The sequence below is a fragment of the Nerophis lumbriciformis genome, linkage group LG39 (genome assembly GCF_033978685.3).
Source record: "Nerophis lumbriciformis linkage group LG39, RoL_Nlum_v2.1, whole genome shotgun sequence".
Lineage (NCBI taxonomy): Eukaryota > Metazoa > Chordata > Actinopteri > Syngnathiformes > Syngnathidae > Nerophis > Nerophis lumbriciformis.
In genome coordinates, this window is record NC_084586.2 from 5,349,969 (window position 1) to 5,368,470 (window position 18,502).

General features: G+C 33.3%; 1 protein-coding gene across 2 annotated transcripts in view; it reads right to left on the bottom strand.

Annotated features, from left to right (window-relative positions):
- LOC133577912 (netrin receptor UNC5D-like) overlaps nucleotides 1-18,502 on the bottom strand; it is a 771,105-nt gene that overhangs the window by 149,493 nt on the left and 603,110 nt on the right. For both annotated transcript variants that reach the window (XM_061932037.1, XM_061932038.1), the window contains one exon: nucleotides 8,475-8,652. In XM_061932037.1, coding sequence (XP_061788021.1) covers nucleotides 8,475-8,652 — 178 coding nt within the window. The remainder of the gene's footprint in view (nucleotides 1-8,474; nucleotides 8,653-18,502) is intronic.

Genomic DNA, 18,502 nt, shown 5'->3' on the forward strand with positions numbered 1-18,502 from the left:
GCATATCCTGTGAAATATGACTTAAAATACTGTATTTTAGAGGTGCATATACTGTTAAATATGATGTAAAATATTGTACTTTATAGGTGCACATCCTGTTAAATATGATGTAAAATACTGTACTTTAGAGGTGCATATCCTGTATATGATGTAAAATACTGTACTGTACTAAAATATTTGACATATTACATATAGTATAGTCGTGAAATAAGAAATATTGTACATATTACATATAGTATAGTCCTGAAATAAAATATATTGTACATATTACATATAGTATAATCGTGAAATAACAAATAATGTACATATTACATGTAGTATACTTGTGAAATAAAAAATATTTTACATATTACATATAGTATTGTTGTGAAATAAAACACATTGTTCATGTTTCATATAGTATTGTCATGAAATATATATATATATTTTTTTACATATTACATGTAGTATTGTGGTGAAATAAAATACTGTACATATCACATATAGTATAGTCTTGAAATAAAAAATATTGTACACATTACATATATTATTGTCGCGAAAATAAAATATTGTACATATTACATATAGTATAGTCGTGAAATAAAAAAATATGTGAGTGTGAATGTTGTCTGTCTATCTGTGTTGGCCCTGCGATGAGGTGGCGACTTGTCCAGGGTGTACACCGCCTTCCGTCCTATTGTAGCTGAGATAGGCTCCAGCGTCCCCCGCAACCCCGAAAGGGACAACCGATAGAAAATGGATGGATGGATGGCCCCCCGCGACCCCGAAGGGAATAAGCGGTAGGAAATGGATGGATGGATTGTACATATTACGTATAGTATTGTCGTGAAATAAAAATAGTGTACATCCATCCATCCATTTTCTACCGCTTGTCCCTTTTTGGGGTCGCGGGGGGTGCTGGAGCCTATCTCAGCTGCATTCGGGCGGAATCATCGCAGGGCCAACACAATGTGGGTTCCCTCCGGGTACTCCGGCTTCCTCCCACCTCCAAAGACACGAACCTGGGGATAGGTTGATTGGCTACACTAAATTGGCCCTAGTGTGTGAATGTGAGACGTAACTAACGCATGAATAATGATCTCAGCGTCGCTGGTGGACAAAATAGGACAAATTATAGCAATATTGCGTGGATGTAAGAAGGTTGTTTTAGTAACACTCTTAATAAAAAATATTGTACATATTACGTAGGGGTGATCAAGGGTGATGGGTCAAATGCAGAGATTAATTTCGCCACACCTAGTGTGTGTGTGTGTGTGTGTGTGTGTGTGTGTGTGTGTGTGTGTGTGTGTGTGTGTGTGTGTGTGTGTGTGTGTGTGTGTGTGTGTGTGACAATTATTGGTACTTTAACTTTAACTTAATATAGTATTGTTGTGAAAATAAAATATTGTACATATTACTTAAAGTATAGTCGTGAAATAAGAATAATTGTACATATTACATATAGTATAGTCGGGAAAAATAAAATGTTGTACATATTACATGTAGTATAGTTGTGAAATAAAAAATATTGTACATATTACGTATGGTATTGTCGTGAAATAAAATTGTGTACATATTACATATAATGTGAAATAAAATATTGTACATATTACATATAGTATTGTTGTGTAATAGAACATTGTACATATTACATATAGTATTGTTGTGAGATAAAATATTGTACATATTACATATAGTATTGTTGTGAAATAAAATATTGTACATATTACATATAGTATAGTCGTGAAATAAAAAATATTGTACATATTACATATAATGTTGTGAAATAAAATATTGTACATATTACATATAGTATTGTTGTGTAATAGAATATTGTACAGATTACATATAGTATTGTTGTGAAATAAAATATTGTACATATTACATATAGTATTGTTGTGAAATAAAATATTGTACATATTACATATAGTATAGTCGTGAAATAAAAAATATTGTACATATTACATATAATATTGTTGTGAAATAAAATATTGTACATATTACATATAGTATTGTTGTGAAATAAAATATTGTACATATTACATATAGTATAGTCGTGAAATAAAAAATATTGTACATATTACATATAATATTGTTGTGAAATAAAATATTGTACATATTACATATAGTATTGTTGTGAAATAAAATATTGTACATATTACATATAGTATAGTCGTGAAATAAAAAATATTATACATATTACATATAATGTTGTGAAATAAAATATTGTACATATTACATATAGTATTGTTGTGTAATAAAATATTGTACATATTACATGTAGTATTGTCGTGAAAATAAAATATTGTACACATTATATATAGTATTGTTGTGAAATAAAATATTGTACATATTACATACAATATTGTTGTGTAATAAAATATTGTACATATTACATATAGTATTGTCGTGGAATAAATTTTTTTGTACATATTACATATAGTATTGTTGTGAAATAAAATATTGTACATATCACATGTAGCATTGTCGTGAAAATAAAATATTGTACATATTATATATAGTATTGTTGTGAAATGAAATATTGTACATATTACATATAGTATAGTCGTGAAATAAAAAATATTATACATATTACATATAATGTTGTGAAATAAAATATTGTACATATTACATATAGTATTGTTGTGTAATAAAATATTGTACATATTACATGTAGTATTGTCGTGAAAATAAAATACTGTACATATTATATATAGTATTGTTGTGAAATAAAATATTGTACATATTACATATAATATTGTTGTGAAATAAAATATTGTACATATTACATATAGTATTGTTGTGAAATAAAATATTGTACATATTACATATAGTATTGTCGTGGAATACATTTTTTTGTACATATTACATATAGTATTGTTGTGAAATAAAATATTGTACATATTACATATAGTATTGTTGTGAAATAAAATATTGTACATATTACATATAGTATAGTCGTGAAATAAAAAATATTGTACATATTACATATAATGTTGTGAAATAAAATATTGTACATATTACATATAGTATTGTTGTGTAATAGAATATTGTACAGATTACATATAGTATTGTTGTGAAATAAAATATTGTACATATTACATATAGTATTGTTGTGAAATAAAATATTGTACATATTACATATAGTATAGTCGTGAAATAAAAAATATTGTACATATTACATATAGTATTGTCGTGGAATACATTTTTTTGTACATATTACATATAGTATTGTTGTGAAATAAAATATTGTACAAATTACATATAGTATTGTTGTGAAATAAAATATTGTACATATTACATATAGTATAGTCGTGAAATAAAAAATATTGTACATATTACATATAATGTTGTGAAATAAAATATTGTACATATTACATATAGTATTGTTGTGTAATAGAATATTGTACAGATTACATAAAGTATTGTTGTGAAATAAAATATTGTACATATTACATATAGTATTGTTGTGAAATAAAATATTGTACATATTACATATAGTATAGTCGTGAAATAAAAAATATTGTACATATTACATATAATATTGTTGTGAAATAAAATATTGTACATATTACATATAGTATTGTTGTGAAATAAAATATTGTACATATTACATATAGTATAGTCGTGAAATAAAAAATATTATACATATTACATATAATGTTGTGAAATAAAATATTGTACATATTACATATAGTATTGTTGTGTAATAAAATATTGTACATATTACATGTAGTATTGTCGTGAAAATAAAATATTGTACACATTATATATAGTATTGTTGTGAAATAAAATATTGTACATATTACATACAATATTGTTGTGTAATAAAATATTGTACATATTACATATAGTATTGTCGTGGAATAAATTTTTTTGTACATATTACATATAGTATTGTTGTGAAATTAAATATTGTACATATAGTATTGTTGTGAAATAAAACATGTTGTACATATTACATATAGTATTGTCGTGGAATACATTTTTTTGTACATATTACATATAGTATTGTTGTGAAATAAAATATTGTATACATTACATATAGTATTGTTGTGAAATTAAATATTGTACATATTACTTATAGTATTGTTGGGAAATAAACAATATTGTACATATTACATATAGTATTGTTGTGAAATAAAATATTATACATATTACATATAGTATTGTTGTGAAATAAAATATTGTACATATTACATATAGTATAGTCGTGAAATAAAAAATATTATACATATTACATATAATGTTGTGAAATAAAATATTTTACATATTACATATAGTATTGTTGTGTAATAAAATATTGTACATATTACATGTAGTATTGTCGTGAAAATAAAATATTGTACATATTATATATAGTATTGTTGTGAAATAAAATATTGTACATATTACATATAATATTGTTGTGAAATAAAATATTGTACATATTACATATAGTATTGTCGTGGAATACATTTTTTTGTACATATTACATATAGTATTGTTGTGAAATAAAATATTGTACATATTACATATAGTATTGTTGTGAAATAAAATATTGTACATATTACATGTAGTATTGTCGTGAAAATAAAATATTGTACATATTACATATAGTATTGTTGTGAAATAAAATATTGTACATATTACATATAGTATAGTCGTGAAATAAAAAATATTATACATATTACATATAATGTTGTGAAATAAAATATTGTACATATTACATATAGTATTGTTGTGTAATAAAATATTGTACATATTACATGTAGTATTGTCGTGAAAATAAAATACTGTACATATTATATATAGTATTGTTGTGAAATAAAATATTGTACATATTACATATAATATTGTTGTGAAATAAAATATTGTACATATTACATATAGTATTGTTGTGAAATAAAATATTGTACATATTACATATAGTATTGTCGTGGAATACATTTTTTTGTACATATTACATATAGTATTGTTGTGAAATAAAATATTGTACATATTACATATAGTATTGTTGTGAAATAAAATATTGTACATATTACATATAGTATAGTCGTGAAATAAAAAATATTGTACATATTACATATAATGTTGTTAAATAAAATATTGTACATATTACATATAGTATTGTTGTGTAATAGAATATTGTACAGATTACATATAGTATTGTTGTGAAATAAAATATTGTACATATTACATATAGTATTGTTGTGAAATAAAATATTGTACATATTACATATAGTATAGTCGTGAAATAAAAAATATTGTACATATTACATATAATATTGTTGTGAAATAAAATATTGTACATATTACATATAGTATTGTTGTGAAATAAAATATTGTACATATTACATATAGTATAGTCGTGAAATAAAAAATATTATACATATTACATATAATGTTGTGAAATAAAATATTGTACATATTACATATAGTATTGTTGTGTAATAAAATATTGTACATATTATATATAGTATTGTCGTGAAAATAAAATATTGTACATATTATATATAGTATTGTTGTGAAATAAAATATTGTACATATTACATATAGTATTGTTGTGAAATAAAATATTGTACATATTACATATAGTATTGTTGTGAAATAAAATATTGTACATATTACATATAGTATTGTCGTGGAATACATTTTTTTGTACATATTACATATAGTATTGTTGTGAAATAAAATATTGTACAAATTACATATAGTATTGTTGTGAAATAAAATATTGTACATATTACATATAGTATAGTCGTGAAATAAAAAATATTGTACATATTACATATAATGTTGTGAAATAAAATATTGTACATATTACATATAGTATTGTTGTGTAATAGAATATTGTACAGATTACATAAAGTATTGTTGTGAAATAAAATATTGTACATATTACATATAGTATTGTTGTGAAATAAAATATTGTACATATTACATATAGTATAGTCGTGAAATAAAAAATATTGTACATATTACATATAATATTGTTGTGAAATAAAATATTGTACATATTACATATAGTATTGTTGTGAAATAAAATATTGTACATATTACATATAGTATAGTCGTGAAATAAAAAATATTATACATATTACATATAATGTTGTGAAATAAAATATTGTACATATTACATATAGTATTGTTGTGTAATAAAATATTGTACATATTACATGTAGTATTGTCGTGAAAATAAAATATTGTACACATTATATATAGTATTGTTGTGAAATAAAATATTGTACATATTACATACAATATTGTTGTGTAATAAAATATTGTACATATTACATATAGTATTGTCGTGGAATACATTTTTTTGTACATATTACATATAGTATTGTTGTGAAATTAAATATTGTACATATAGTATTGTTGTGAAATAAAACATGTTGTACATATTACATATAGTATTGTCGTGGAATACATTTTTTTGTACATATTACATATAGTATTGTTGTGAAATAAAATATTGTATACATTACATATAGTATTGTTGTGAAATTAAATATTGTACATATTACTTAAAGTATTGTTGGGAAATAAACAATATTGTACATATTACATATAGTATTGTTGTGAAATAAAATATTATACATATTACATATAGTATAGTCGTGAAATAAAAAATATTATACATATTACATATAATGTTGTGAAATAAAATATTTTACATATTACATATAGTATTGTTGTGTAATAAAATATTGTACATATTACATGTAGTATTGTCGTGAAAATAAAATATTGTACACATTATATATAGTATTGTTGTGAAATAAAATATTGTACATATTACATACAATATTGTTGTGTAATAAAATATTGTACATATTACATATAGTATTGTCGTGGAATACATTTTTTTGTACATATTACATATAGTATTGTTGTGAAATTAAATATTGTACATATAGTATTGTTGTGAAATAAAACATGTTGTACATATTACATATAGTATTGTCGTGGAATACATTTTTTTGTACATATTACATATAGTATTGTTGTGAAATAAAATATTGTATACATTACATATAGTATTGTTGTGAAATTAAATATTGTACATATTACTTATAGTATTGTTGGGAAATAAACAATATTGTACATATTACATATAGTATTGTTGTGAAATAAAATATTATACATATTACATATAGTATAGTCGTGAAATAAAAAATATTATACATATTACATATAATGTTGTGAAATAAAATATTTTACATATTACATATAGTATTGTTGTGTAATAAAATATTGTACATATTACATGTAGTATTGTCGTGAAAATAAAATATTGTACATATTATATATAGTATTGTTGTGAAATAAAATATTGTACATATTACATATAATATTGTTGTGAAATAAAATATTGTACATATTACATATAGTATTGTCGTGGAATACATTTTTTTGTACATATTACATATAGTATTGTTGTGAAATAAAATATTGTACATATTACATATAGTATTGTTGTGAAATAAAATATTGTACATATTACATGTAGTATTGTCGTGAAAATAAAATATTGTACATATTACATATAGTATTGTTGTGAAATAAAATATTGTACATATTACATATAGTATAGTCGTGAAATAAAAAATATTATACATATTACATATAATGTTGTGAAATAAAATATTGTACATATTACATATAGTATTGTTGTGTAATAAAATATTGTACATATTACATGTAGTATTGTCGTGAAAATAAAATATTGTACATATTATATATAGTATTGTTGTGAAATAAAATATTGTACATATTACATATAATATTGTTGTGAAATAAAATATTGTACATATTACATATAGTATTGTTGTGAAATAAAATATTGTACATATTACATATAGTATTGTCGTGGAATAAATTTTTTTGTACATATTACATATAGTATTGTTGTGAAATAAAATATTGTACATATTACATGTAGTATTGTCGTGAAAATAAAATATTGTACATATTATATATAGTATTGTTGTGAAATGAAATATTGTACATATTACATATAGTATTGTTGTGAAATTAAATATTGTACATATAGTATTGTTGTGAAATAAAACATGTTGTACATATTACATATAGTATTGTCGTGGAATACATTTTTTTGTACATATTACATATAGTATTGTTGTGAAATAAAATATTGTATACATTACATATAGTATTGTTGTGAAATTAAATATTGTACATATTACATATAGTATTGTTGGGAAATAAACAATATTGTACATATTACATATAGTATTGTTGTGAAATAAAAAATATTGTATATATTACATATAGTATTGTTGTGAAATAAAAAACATTATATATTTTACATATAGTAAAGTCGTGAAATAAGAAATAGTGTACATATTATGCACAGTATAGTCGTGGAATGTTATTGTTGTAAATGCAGCTTATTGATGATCACGTCAGGTCCACTATCACGTCTCGGTGGATGTGATGGTGGGAAAATAATCATCAGGAAAAACCAAAACATCTTCCACCAAACTCACCGTACACAACCACAGGAGCCGTGGCGCTGCGGCGCTTGGCAACGATGTTGTTGGCGACACAGGTGTAGTTTCCAGAGTCCGAGAGGTGGGCCTGCGACACGATCAGACTGTGGTCGTCTTTTGTTTCGGCCATGACGCCGCCGGCGCTCAGAGGCTCGTCGTTTTTTAGCCATTCCACCTGAAGACGACACAAACATGCTCAAAAACAACAACAATGACGGAGGAACGGTAGTCACCATGCAAGATTTCTGGATGTTTCAATCACCAGTTTTAAAACAATAGGAGCTACTTAGCAGCTAGTATGTTAGCTTACGCTTTTTAATAAATACATTCGAGAAAAGCATTGTTCTTTCTTTTGTTTGTTCTTTTTTTTCACATGTTTACATTTCACGAGTCTGTTATCACTCTTACCACTGTTAGCAACATGCTAACAACCTGGTGTGCTTTGCTACCTGTGTCCGCGAGCTTACTACCACTTAACTAGGCTAACTAGCATGTAATGCTGCATTCTAGGAAACTAGTCAGAAATGTCCAACTTCTAATTAGAAAATCTGGTACCAAATACGGTACTTTTTTGGGCACGGACCGAATCCCATTGGTCCGATTCACGTAAAATCTAACCATGTTTCGGTACCTCGGTTGCAGCCAAACTACCTGTCGGTAATGTTGCAATTTTCAATGACAACAAAGAAAATTTACTTAAAAAACACTCCAACGTACATAAAGTAAGGCCCCACTTTTCCGAAAATGTGCTAGCTTGATGCTAATATACATTGGCTTTTGCTATTGACATGCTGCTGATTGGCATTAGCGATTTTACGAGGCGGTTTCAACACCTCCAAATTTGTTAATGAAAACAATCAAACAGTTGGTGTGTAATAAGTACAATACTTACAGTATTAACACTTTTTAGGACGCAACAAAAGACTGAACTGATTAGCCAACGCACCATAAACTATGCACAACCGCCATCTAACGTCTTGGAATTGAGACTTAACAGTTATCATAATCAGCTCCATTAGAAATGTTACAATAAAAATGTTTTGGATTTTATTATCTAAAACAATTAGTATCCATTAACACACAAATAAGTACAGAAAATCTGTACCATTGAGTACCGGTACCGATACCGGGAATTGGTACCGTATCGGTTCAAATGTGGACAGTACTCATCCCTAGTCCAAGCCTACTATTTTCCATAGCTACGAGTAGCTCCTGGACCCCCATTATTTCAAGTTAACCGTTGCCCTTCCGCTACGTAGCCAGGGATGGTTACCCTTCACGTTTGAGTACCGGTACTCGACTGTACTAATTTTCGGTACTTTTGTATAATGCTTATGTGTTAGCAAATGTTAATTGATTTAATTTAAAAAAATTGTTTTTCATTAGACTGAGCTGATATTGGTAACTGTGCTGTCCAGTTGACACTTCCGAGTCTCATTTGCAAGTATTGCATAGTAACAAGATGAGGCAATTCCTGAAGGAATTGCGTGTGAATTAGAGATGCGCGGATAGGCAATTTATTTCATCCGCAACCGCGGCAGAAAGTCGTCAACCATCCGCCATCCACCCGATGTAACGTTTGATCAGAACTGCACCCGCCCGCCATCCGCCCGTTGTTATATATCTAATATTAATAAAAAAAAAAAAAAAAGGGTGAAAACTACGCGAATTGCACCTTGTGCAGACAAGATTTTTCGATCGGACACGGAGGAATTAGCGATGTAAAAGACCACGTTGGGACAAAAAAACACAAGTCTAATGCCGTTGCTAGCGATACAAGTGGAAAACTTTCAACGTTTTTCGTCGCCCAAACAGATTCTTTGGATGTGATAAATGCCGAAGTTTTATTTACGGAGGCAATAATTGAGCATGGACTTCCAATCGCACTGGCTGATCACATGGGACAGTTAATAATGTAATGCAACCTTTAAAAATCATTACGCGGTGATCGCGATCCCAAAAATAAACTTTTCTTGCATGATAATGTACAGAAAAATTCGCTTTATATTACTATAGAGTCCTTTTAACGAATGAGTTTGATGGTTTATCACAAACCTTAAATGAAAGAAGTCCTTAATTGTTCTCCTGCAGCATGGCCTTGCTTTGTGTTTGGTGCGCCATCCTGTCGGCTGTATTTCACAGCACGACATACTGTTAAAAGTGTTTATACTATTTATACTTTCAATTAACAAATTGAAGTCTTGTGAAAGGTTGACAGGATAACTGGCATTAACTGTCAAAATAATTTCAAACTATTGAAGTTAGCTTACAGAATAAACATGTCAATCAACCCATATGATTTTTGCTGTAATATTTTTGTTTTGAAAAGTCACTGTGACTGATAGAAAAGTGATGGTTTTAGCAACATTTTAACCTGTCTGAATGCTAATCATCATTTTGCGAGCAAGCAGGTAAGCTGCGCGGGCGGAGCGCGCGGAGTGACCCATGTTACGAGCCCCCGGCCACGGGGGTGGCGGGCAGGTAAGCTGCTTACCTGCTGCGTGTGACGCCGGCCGCGGCGAAAGCGGACGAGGCGGGGTGTCGGTGCGGTGGGCGCGGTAGTGACCCTGGACGTGCGTCGGGCCCTTCTCGCGGATCGCCTCAGCTACGGCTCCCGGTGGGGCCCTCTCGGGGGAAGGAGCCTCGGTCCCGGACCCCGGCGAGGCGTCCCTCCGCTCCGTAAAAGTGTCCATCTCTTTTTTTTTTTCTTCTTCTGTTGTGGCATATGCTGCAGGTGCCTGCTCGTTTTTCGTATGTGGGTAACAACATTTAACTATGTATATATATTTCCCAATTGGTTTAACTGCCACCCGCAAAAAAAAAAAAAAAAAAAAAAAAAAAAAAAAATCTAATTAATCCGCCCGACCCGACCCGCGAGCGGATAAAATCTTATTTTTTTAAATTTCATCCGCCCGATCCGCGGATAATCCGCGGACTCCGCGGTTGTGTCCGCAAACCGCGCATCTCTAGTGTGAATGCTCCAATGCTGACGTTGAACTGAAATCCTGGAATTTTTTTTTGAATTGTTGAAGTAACAAACAGGCTGAATATTTTGACCTTGGAGCAGTTTGAATCAGATGAAAAATGTGAGAGTTGTGGAACTTTGAAGAATGTCCCCCAAATTTGGGAATTTCGGGAAAAGGGGGAACTTTTTTGAAAATGGTAAAATAACGTGAATGTTGGGAATGGTTGGTGTTGGAATTTTTCTAATTGGTCGAGGAATGTTGAAGTAGAAACATGTTGAATTGAGAAATGGTATTTAGGAATTCCTGGAATTTCGGGAAAACCGGGTATTTTTCCAGTTCGAAAAACAACTCTGTTTTTTGTCCTGATTAAGAGGAACGTTTGGACGGTGGAACGGTCAAAGTGGGTTGAAAAATGTGGAAGGAGTAAGGGTAAAAAAAATTGCAAACAAGCTGAAATGATGTACAAAGCAAACTATAACCTGCTACCAAAGAATGTACAACAATTCTTCTCAACTAAAGAGGAGAAATATAACCTTAGAGGAAAATCTAATTTAAAACATTTGTATGCACGTACAACACTTAGAACCTTTAGCATATCAGTATGTGGAATTAGATTATGGAATGGATTAAGTAATGATTGTACTGATATGATCCAGTTGAAGAGGTTGTTCAAATGAATAGTGTAATTTTATTAGTGCTGCAAGGGGGTTCTGGGTATTTGTTCTATTGTGTTTATGTTGTGTTACGGTGCGGATGTTCTATATATATATATAAATTATATTTTTACAAACAGGAAGTTGCAGGAATGTACACATGATCCCCTGCTTACATCTCATTGTGCAACATGTGAATGTTTTAATGGGAACTAAATGCAATGTCTGAAAGGGGTACAAGTTATTTCCAAAGCAGGACCTCCACCCAGACAAACGATACAAGTACACAGTTCATGAAAAACTATATTTTTTGTTATTGTCATTGTAAGTGGGTCTAAACACTTATATTAGAAAATAACCTCATGGAAATGACTGCTGTCATTTGATTACAATAATAAGAGAATGTTGTCTGTCTATCTGTGTTGGCCCTGCGATGAGGTGGGGACTTGTTACACACATAATATATGCGGCTTTTACACACACATAAGTGAATGCAATAGTGTAATAGTGTAATAATTTATAAATAATAATATTTATAAAAGTACAAAGAAGAAGAATTATGAGAATTACTTTCAACCTTATTGAAAATTAGAGTATGTTAATAATTAGAGATGTCGATAAATGCTTTAAAATGTAATATCGGAAATTATCGGTATCGGTTTCAACCTCCCGATTTTCCCGGGAGACTCCCGAATTTCAGTGCCCCTCCCGAAAATCTCCCGGGGCAACCATTCTCCCGATTTCCACCCGGACATCATTTTTGGGGGCGTGCCTTGAAAGGCACTGCCTTTAGCGTCCTCTACAACCTGCCGTCACGTCCGTTTTTCCTCCATACAAACAGCGTGCCGGCCCAGTCACATAATATATGCGGCTTTTACACACACACAAGTGAATGCAAGCATTCTTGATCGACAGCCATACAGGTCACACTGAGGGTGGCCGTATAAACAACTTTAACACTGTTACAAATATGCGCCACACTGTGAACCCACACCAAACAAGAATGACCAACACATTTCGAGAGAACATCCGCACCGTAACACAACATAAACACAATAGAACAAATACCCAGAACCCCCTTGCAGCACTAACTCTTCCGGGACGCTACAATACACCCCCCCCTCCCCATCTCCCGAATTCGGAGGTCGCAAGCAATGTTCCCTCTAATTTTTCATGTGTGTGAGCAAACGCAAAAACGCCCTGAGCATTCAGTGGAGCCCATGTGAGCAACATCAGACGTGCACACTGTGGCTACACCAGCAGCACACCTGTCCCAAACTAAATAAGTTCAATCTCCATCCATCCATCCATTTTCTACCGCTTGTCCCTTTCGGGGTCGCGGGGGGTGCTGGAGCCTATCTCAGCTGCATTCCGGCGGAAGGCGGGGTACACCCTGGACAAGTCCCCACCTCATCGCAGGGCCAACACAGACAGACAACATTCTCTTATTATTGTAATCAAATGACAGCAGTCATTTCCATGAGGTTATTTTCTAATATAAGTGTTTAGACCCACTTATAATGACAATAACAAAAAATATAGTTTTTCATGAACTGTGTACTTGTATCGTTTGTCTGGGTGGAGGTCCTGCTTTGGAAATAACTTGTACCGCTTTCAGACATTGCATTTAGTTCCCATTAAAACATTCACATGTTGCACAATGAGATGTAAGCAGGGGATCATGTGTACATTCCTGCAACTTCCTGTTTGTAAAAATATAATTTTATTAGTATTTATTTAATATACTAACAGCATTTCATGATTAATATTTATAAATTAAGACTCCTAATAAATGACACTAGAATAAGCACACATTTGATTGGTAAATCATAGTGTAACGACCTGGAATGACACTTTATGTGTGGTGTTGGAGTTGTCCGACTTTTTGTGTGGCTGTAAACGCATCACTGGCTAAGTGCCACATGTGCATGTGTTGGCGCAAGTGAGAAAGAGCAAGCGGCTGCTGTTGATATAACAAAGTTGCTTTTGGTCTGGTTTGTACTGCAGAAAATGACCAGTTTTGCTAGATATATTTTTTTTTACTAATGTTTTGGTGATGTGTTTATGGCCGACAATAAAGAGTTTGGCAAGTATGACATGAACACACTTACAACATAATACATCACACAATTTCATATCATTCATTTTACATCATGTCCGAAAAGGGAGTAGGAAGAAGCAAAGCTTATTTAATCCTACCCCTTTCCCACTTCAGAGCGTTTACAAATATATACATCATTTTGGAGGTAGCGGGGGGTGTATATTGTAGCGTCCCGGAAGAGTTAGTGCTGCAAGGGGTTCTGGGTATTTGTTCTGTTGTGTTACGGTGCGGATGTTCTCCCGAAATGCGTTTGTCATTCTTGTTTGGTGTGGGTTCACAGTGTGGCGCATACCGTATTTTCCGCACTATTAGCCGCACCTAAAAACCACAAATTTACTCAAAAGCTGACAGTGCGGCTTTTAACCCGGTGCGCTTTATATATGGATTAATATTACGATTCATTTTCATAAAGTTTCGATCTCGCAACTTCGGTAAACAGCCGCCATCTTTTTTCCCGGTAGAACAGGAAGCGCTTCTTCTTCTACGCAAGCAACCGCCAAGGTAAGCACCCGCCCCCATAGAACAGGAAGCGCTTCTTCTTCTACTGTAAGCAACCACCCGCCCGCGTAGAAGAAGAAAAAGCGCGCGGATATCACCGTACGTTTCATTTCCTTTGTGTGTTTACATCTGTAAAGACCACAAAATGGCTCCTACTAAGCGTCAGGGATCCGGTTCATGAAAAGACGCAATCTCTCCATCCGCACACGGATTACTATTTCACAGCAACTGATATTCCTGTGAAACGCACTGTGGATACAACGGGAGCACGTACGGTGAATATTCGCACCACAGGGTAATGAGAAGTCATCCTTCACTGTGGTTCTAGCTTGCCATGCTAATGGCCAGAAACTTCCACCCATGGTGATATTCAAAAGGAAGACCTTGCCAAAAGAGACCTTTCCAGCCGGCGTCATCATAAAAAGCTAACTCGAAGGGATGGATGAAGAAAAGATGAGCGAGTGGTTAAGGTAAGTTTAAGTTTACGCGAAGAGGCCGGGTGGCTTTTTTCACGCAGCTCTGTCCATGTTGATATACGTATGTTTGTGATTGCACATTTGCGTACATTTTGGGAGTGAACAGAGTTGTTAGAACGCTGGTTTTTAATATATTATTAAAGTTTGACTGACCTATCTGACTGTTTTTTTGACATTCCTTTAGCGCAGTTAGATGCGGCTTACAACACCGGGCGGCTTATAGGTGTTGACAAAGTTTTGAAATATGCCGTTCATTGAAGGCGCGGCTTTTAACCCAGGGCGCCTTATGGTGCGGAAAATACGGTATTTGTAACAGTGTTAAAGTTGTTTATACGGCCACCCTCAGTGTGACCTGTATGGCTGTTGACTAAGTATGCCTTGCATTCACTTATGTGTGTGTAAGAGCCGCATACATCATGTGACTGGGCCGGCACGCTGTTTGTATGGAGGAAAAGCGGATGTGACGACAGGTTGTAGAGGACGCTAAAGGCAGTGCTTTTAAGGCCCCCAATATTGTTGTTCGGGTGGAAATCGGGAGAAATTCGGGAGAATGGTTGCCTCGGGAGATTTTCGGGAGGGGCACTAAAATTCGGGATGTCTCCTGGGAAAATGGGGAGGTTGAAACCGATATAATTTCCGATATTACATTTTAAAGCATTTATCGGCCGATAATGTCGGCAGGCTGATATTATCGGACATCTCTATTAATAATGACTGAATTAATTAGTTACATATTAGACAACTGTTGTATATACTAATTCACAGATGTCATTCTATTATAAAAAGGTCAGTAAATGATGTCTATATTTGTCTCTTTTGGCAAGGTCTTCCTTTTGAATATCACCATGGGTGGAAGTTTCTGGCCATTAGCATGGCAAGCTAGAACCACAGTGAAGGATGACTTCTCATTCCCTGTGGTGCGAATATTCACCGTACGTGCTCCCGTTGTATCCACAGTGCGTTTCACAGGAATATCAGTTGCTGTGAAATAGTAATCCGTGTGCGGATGGAGAGATTGCGTCTTTTCATGAACCGGATCCCTGACGCTTAGTAGGAGCCATTTATTTTGTGGTCTTTACAGATGTAAACACACAAAGGAAATGAAACGTACGGTATATCCGCGCGCTTTTTCTTCTTCTACGCGGGCGGGTGGTTGCTTACAGTAGAAGAAGAAGCGCTTCCTGTTCTATGGGGGCGGGTGCTTACCTTGGCGGTTGCTTGCGTAGAAGAAGAAGCGCTTCCTGTTCTACCGGGAAAAAAGATGGCGGCTGTTTACCGAAGTTGCGAGATCGAAACTTTATGAAAATGAATCGTAATATTAATCCATATATAAAGCGCACCGGGTTAAAAGCCGCACTGTCAGCTTTTGAGTAAATTTGTGGTTTTTAGGTGCGGCTAATAGTGCGGAAAATACGGTATGCGCCACACTGTGAACCCACACCAAACAAGAATGACAAACGCATTTCGGGAGAACATCCGCACCGTAACACAACAGAACAAATACCCAGAACCCCTTGCAGCACTAACTCTTCCGGGACGCTACAATATACACCCCCCGCTACCACCAAAATGATGTATATATTTGTAAACGCTCTGAAGTGGGAAAGGGGTAGGATTAAATAAGCTTTGCTTCTTCCTACTCCTTTTCGGACATGATGTCAAGTGAATGATATGAAACGGTGTGATGTATTATGTCGTAAGTGTGTTCATGTTCGAAATAAACCAAAGAAAGAAAAGTCTTTGTTTCCCTGCCAAGTGTTTGAGCCGGCCCGTGTGCAACAAAGGGTGTGGAAATGTGGCACCGGGTGAAGTATTTTGAGTTTTCTGTGCGTAACAGCCAAGCAATAGTGTGACAGTTAGCTCGCCAGTAAAAGTCTAAGCGGAGGACGCTCTGTTGACGGACTGCGGTAAATTGTCATTAACGTGAAAGCGACTGCGGAGGACGATCGCGGCCAGCACGCCGTGACTTACGGCGCTCTGTTTAGGGATAAAGAAAGTGCGCTCCCGCTGGGAACGCGTGTTTGTGCACCGGCGTGTTTGTGCACCGGCGTGTTTGTTTGTCCACCAGGCTGAGGGATTAGATGAGCAGCCACCAAACCGAGAGATTGCCTCGCTCTTTTCCACGCGGCCTCCCCGAGAGGAGATCAATACATCAGGAATCACATCGTCACAAGCGCTTTCTTCCCTGCTATTTGACGGAGCGAGAAGTCTTTCATCACGCGCTTTAATTTGGCCGCGCGCAGTTCCACGACGAGCCCCCGCCGACGGGTCGCGTCGCTCACTCCATCAGGCGCTGTTTGCCCGCCTCGCCGTGTAATCAAGCGCCGTGCCGCCCGGGGTTCGCCATTACATTTGCCATCCGACGCCCAATTACGGCGACGCCGGCTCGCTTCCTCCCGCAGTTACTTGCGGAGGGAAAAAAAAACCTCCTCTCACGTCCGGGCTAAAAAAGAAAAAGAAAAGAAGAACATGAAGGCTTTATGTGGAGGGTTGCTATGGAGACCAAGGTCAACAGTGTTTGCTGCAGAGATGACAGATGGACGCTAACAACGAGACGAAGTTTGTGTTTGTGCATCGAATAAAAACTCACGTTAACAGAAGGTTTTGTTTGTTTTGTTCAGGAAACACAATTATTTTTACCTTTAGCTTCGGAAATAGAGCGAGGTTCTATTTGGTCACCCTTGTTTGCGCGCGTTAGTCACTCGCCTGCTGAGCCTGCGCTTTTTTTCATACACTGTAAAAAAAAAAAAATGGTATTTAGGAATTCCTGGAATTTTGCGAAAACCGGGAATTTTTCCAGTTCGAAAAACAACTTTGTTCTTTGACCTGAGGAACGTTTGGACGGTGGAACGGTTGAACCATGAATTGATTAACGTGGATGACCTAAAACAAGTTGAAAAACGTATTCAGGTGTTACCATTTAGTGGTCAATTGTACAGAATATGTACTGTACTCATACTTGCCAAACTTGAGACCTCCGAATTCGGGAGATGGGGGGGGGGGGGGGGGTGAATATTGTAGCGTCCCGGAATAGTTAGTGCTGCTAGGAGTTCTGGGTATTTGTTCTGTTGTGTTTATGTTGTGTTACGGTGCGGATGTAGTACTGTTTTTCCATTTACAGTAGTATGCTGTAAAACAACTGAAAAAAAAGTCAGGTCAGTCGCATGAATTTTACGATGAAATAATATATACAAATACAGGTAAAAGCCAGTAAATTAGAATATTTTGAAAAACTTGATTTATTTCAGTAATTGCATTCAAAAGGTGTAACTTGTACATTATATTTATTCATTGCACACAGACTGATGCATTCAAATGTTTATTTCATTTA